This window comes from Fusarium graminearum, chromosome 4 (genome assembly GCF_000240135.3).
Source record: "Fusarium graminearum PH-1 chromosome 4, whole genome shotgun sequence".
NCBI lineage: Eukaryota > Fungi > Ascomycota > Sordariomycetes > Hypocreales > Nectriaceae > Fusarium > Fusarium graminearum.
In genome coordinates this window covers 7,688,744-7,693,350 of record NC_026477.1, presented here as the reverse complement: position 1 = coordinate 7,693,350, position 4,607 = coordinate 7,688,744, and the positions used below count along the sequence as shown (strand labels likewise).

Here is a 4,607-nt window from a genome sequence, read left to right as displayed (position 1 = left end):
TGGGGAATGCAGAGATTCCCAAGTATGGAAACCGTTGGTGACACAATGATAAAGTTAAATAAAGTTAAATCTAGGGATAACAGCAGACTAAACTGCAGTCAGCCTTTTTTTTATGCCTACATTCCGTGTTCGGACTCCGTGATTACGCGGCGACGTTGTACGTTTGCACAACGCTTGGCGATAATAAACAGACAGACAGTAGAATAGATTAGAAAGGAATAGATGGAGAAATGCAGTGGAGGAGAACAGGTGGTATCCGTAGATGAGTGGAGTTGCGTAGAGTTGTATTCATCGTACTCTGTAGATCATAGGCATTTATCCAACCACTCGGAGGATGACATTTGCAGGCTATAGATCTAAAGCTGAGAACATGATAGGCAAGTCTAGATTCTTGAGCATTTGGTGGCGGTCAAGTGCCGTTGATTCACACCATTGCGGGCGGGAAAGGCTGTTCTTGGCGACAGATCGGCAATGCTAGACTAGAGTTTGGGGTTTATCAACAAGTGGAATAGACAAGAAAAAAAAAGAGGAGAAGGGGGAAGATGTTGTGTGACACGACCAAGAAATGCCACGGGTTGTCACACATCCCTTGTACTCTAGCTCTGGCTGCCTCTTTCTTCTCCCACTAGCCCATCTATCATTTCTAGAATATCATATTATTCAGGGAGAAAAAACGTTTCAGCCTTTAAATGAATAGTTTAATTACCAGGCGTAACCGAGTCGTTGGGTTCTTATCGGGCAGTCATAATGTCTAGGGTCCCCTGGAACCACCCCCCGGAGACACAGCTTAGAAGCAAAGTTTGTTCCCGCGGAAGATGAGATTAGACGTCTTAGCTTGAGTCTAAAGTGCCCTCCGACTTGGCATGACAACTTTCACAGCCTCAATACGTATCTTACCCACAGACCTCAGTTGCCTCAATCCTTGGCAACTCGAACCTCTTGTCTCTGTTGTCGAGTCGCAAACTAAGCTCAAGCAAGGAGTAAACTGCCTGCACCCTTGTCGCCGTGCGATAGCTGCCCGATCTTGGGTGTAACACAATCTCAGATCTGAAGCTTCTAACCCAATCAAATCAGTCCTACCCCCTCGTGTTTGGATACCAAGAGGAAAACCTAACGCCCCTTTTCACCTAGTCAGTACGGAGTGCACAGCCAAGACGGATAGTTGAGTCTACAGTGACAAGCAAACAGCCATGGCCCTACCAAGGATGATGGGCTCTTGGGCGTTCTTGGCAGGCAACACCAAGATGTGTAATTGCGCGTCTCCATGAACCAAGGTATGCTCAGACGCAATAGTAAGCGGGTCTTTTCTCTTTCCTTGTGTTCCATATCACAGACATTCTGCTTTCTCGCCAAGGCCTGTTCAGAGATGTCCCAGGTATAAGGACCCCTGGGTTCTTTCGTTTTGGTCCAGGCTCTTTCCCTTTTCTTCACCAGATCAAACCACCTTCATCATGTCTTCTCTATTTGCTCGACAAGACCCCAACCCCGAGCTCTGTGTCCAATATGCCAGCTTTGCTTCTCATCTGGTACGATGGCAGTTCAAGATTATCTACTGGACCATGTTTGTGTCCAATCTGCTAGTCCTGTTCATCGCTTCTTGGACCTATATCCGGTATGTTTTTAGTCTATCTTTGATTCTTATAAGTCATCTAACGATAACAGAGCTCAAGCAGCAACCGAAAAGCTAGCTCATAACCCCTCGGCTCGAATCAAACGTATACGGCAATCTGTTTTCATGTGTCTTGGATGTGTCACTGTGTCAACCACCATCGTTGTCATGGAGGCGTACTGCATCCTGGCACTACAATTTTGCGATGGCGAGGATCTTATTTCTTTGTACTGGTCCACATGGACTATGATCCAAGTCGGATCCTTGATTGCCATGATTGGAATTATCCTTGCTCTGGCTCACACTCTTCGAGGACGACAGCATCCGTAAGTTTATTATTCTTCCAATGTGTATAAACTTCACTAACAAATCAGACCATGGGCTCTCGCTCTCGGTACACCAGTTCTTGTCATTGCTGGTTTCCTTCACCTCTTCCACGACTTCACCAAGAAGAGAATCAAGAACCATCGTCGTCGCAAGAATGATTTTGACGATATGATGGGTCCTCCCATGAGCCAAGCGTAAGATACCCGATCCATCCATGGTTACATAGCCAAGCTAACACAAACAGTAACACAATCTCGGTCAATCCCGACGAAGAGATGGATGATGATGAGTACAAAGCTCAGGTTATCGGACTTACTTTTGATGGCGGCCCTATTATTCGCTTCATCGATGCCGTCCCCGAAACTCTTCCCGAGCATGCTCAACTACTGGGATACTGCCCCAAGAGCAAGCCTATCGTCATGTGCAAGCGAGAAGCCATTCAGTTCCTCATGGATTCTCCAGCCCAAGTTCCACCTTCGGCTTCTCCTTATCGCAAGGGTAGTCGATAGACACCCAAACTCACATTTGAGCCGCACGGAAGTGTGCACTGATAGCTGAGAAACAGAGTGCTGGGACTGACTAGCTGAGACAGCCAGGGGGTATGTGGCATTAAGATAAGATATCTTTTTTTGCTTTTTTTGCAAGGGTCTGTTAGGTGCCAAGAGCAGGGAGTATGCGCTTTGACGTATATTCTGCAGGCATTTGTTTCTTTTTCTTCTCTTTTGTCTTTTGCTTTTGTCGGAAAGGAGTTTAGGTATACGGGACTGTGGCGGGAAGCCCAGGACAGTGGCATGGGGGCGACTTGAACGGCGCGTTTGGAATATTGGACGGTCGGAAAAGTGGCTTTTTATCATGATACTGGAAGATACCCTGGGAAAAGCCATGATTTGGATTATGGCAAGGTTATTATTGGGACGGTTATTGTTTGGGCAGAAAGCCATGATTTAATGCGAGGATTCAATAGCGCGGTGATTTATAGGTGATAGATAGCCTAAGGATAGGGTAGATGCGATAAAAATACAGCTGGTTTCGGGTATTTTTGGCTTCCAATTTAGTGGACTTGTCCGCATTTGTAGGTGCTTCATCTGGACTTGCCGACTACGGAGCTTCAAAACGATATCGATAGCGGGGTCATTAACATCTTCCGCCAATCTCTTCAACGGCTTAGTAAATGGCTTTCTAATCAACAATTGACGATATTCACATTCGCCTCATCGACTTTATTTACCTGTCACCAAACACGAGATCATAATAGAATCACATATTCCAGACAGAATGGGCCTCACAAAAGTCAAACACATCATCCTGGTATGCTACCCTGTTCCCCTACCCTATGCTACTCACTGACACCTTCAGGTCCTCTCAGGCAAAGGAGGAGTAGGCAAATCATCAGTTACAACACAATTAGCCTTGTCGCTCACATCAGCTGGTCATTCTGTTGGTATTCTCGATGTAGATTTGACAGGTCCTTCAATTCCGCGCATGCTCTCTATTGAAGCATCCAAAGTCACTCAAGTTCCTGGAGGATGGGCGCCCGTACTGGTTCACGAAGCCGATGAGTCAAAAGGGCTGGGGAGTCTGCATGCTATGAGTCTGGGTTTTCTTCTCCCCAAAAGAGGCGATGCCGTTGTTTGGAGAGGGCCGAAAAAGACAGCAATGATCCGACAATTCCTCAAGGACGTACTTTGGGATGAGACAGATTATCTACTCATCGACACACCACCGGGAACAAGCGACGAACACATCTCCCTCGCCGAGACACTTCAAAAGGATGCAACACTAGGGCAAGTCGCGGGCGCAGTCGTCGTTACAACACCACAAGCCGTTGCCACAGCCGACGTGCGCAAGGAGCTCAACTTTTGCACAAAGACAAACATCCGGGTCCTTGGAGTGGTGGAAAACATGAGCGGCTACGTGTGTCCGCACTGCTCCGAATGCACCGACATCTTTGGGTCCGGGGGAGGAAAGTCCATGGCCGAAGAGTTCAACGTTCCATTTCTAGGGTCTGTGCCGATGGATGCACAATTTATCGCCCTGTTGGAGGAGGGACAGAGACCGACCTACCCGTCTGGTACGACTGTCGGAGGGAAGGACATTTCTACCAAAGAGACAGAAACACGAACGCAGGAGGGAAATTTGGTGGATAAGTACCAGGATTGTTCACTATCCCATGTGTTCAAGGATATTACGGACAAGGTGTTGGTTAACGTGGGAGGTTAGAAACCGTATATACCTAGCCGATGAACCGATTACTTCTTCTTCAACACCACCACCTTGCGCATGGCATGTGCTTGAAAGCACAGCAGCCCATTCCAGACAATGACGTCCGCGTCTGTGGCCAAGGTTGCAAGGATCCCCGTTCTAGCCCTTGCTCCCCACCAAAAAGTCTTTTGCCAGACCAGTCAACGTTTGTCGTCGTCACCCGAAAGAGGCTCAGCGTCGGTGGGATTTTTCGCGATCAGACAGAATTTATCATGCATTCACCTTGTTTAGGCCTCAAACTCACAAAATCAGGTTACAGCCCGGGGCCACAACCTTCTTCCCCCGGAGGTACCAGTCAGGAGCATTGAGCGCGTAGAGGACCTGCACACTAAAAAGTAACCGTAAAACAGGTACGTAGTTTCGTATGCTGGAATGATAGCGGGCTGTGCTTCCGTTACGCACCGTCTAA

General features: G+C 47.6%; 2 protein-coding genes across 2 annotated transcripts; both read left to right on the top strand.

The window, feature by feature from the left end:
* Positions 1-1,777: 1,777 nt before the first annotated feature.
* Positions 1,778-2,445, top strand: FGSG_09033 (uncharacterized protein; the record flags this gene model as incomplete). Its single annotated transcript, XM_011330463.1, has 3 exons — positions 1,778-1,935; positions 1,984-2,130; positions 2,181-2,445. 3 exons carry the CDS (start codon positions 1,778-1,780, stop codon positions 2,443-2,445), a joined length of 570 nt encoding a protein of 189 aa, XP_011328765.1.
* Positions 2,446-3,211: 766 nt separating this feature from the next.
* On the top strand, positions 3,212-4,156 carry FGSG_09034 (nucleotide-binding protein 2; the record flags this gene model as incomplete). Its single annotated transcript, XM_011330462.1, has 2 exons — positions 3,212-3,244; positions 3,293-4,156. 2 exons carry the CDS (start codon positions 3,212-3,214, stop codon positions 4,154-4,156), a joined length of 897 nt encoding a protein of 298 aa, XP_011328764.1.
* Positions 4,157-4,607: the final 451 nt, after the last annotated feature.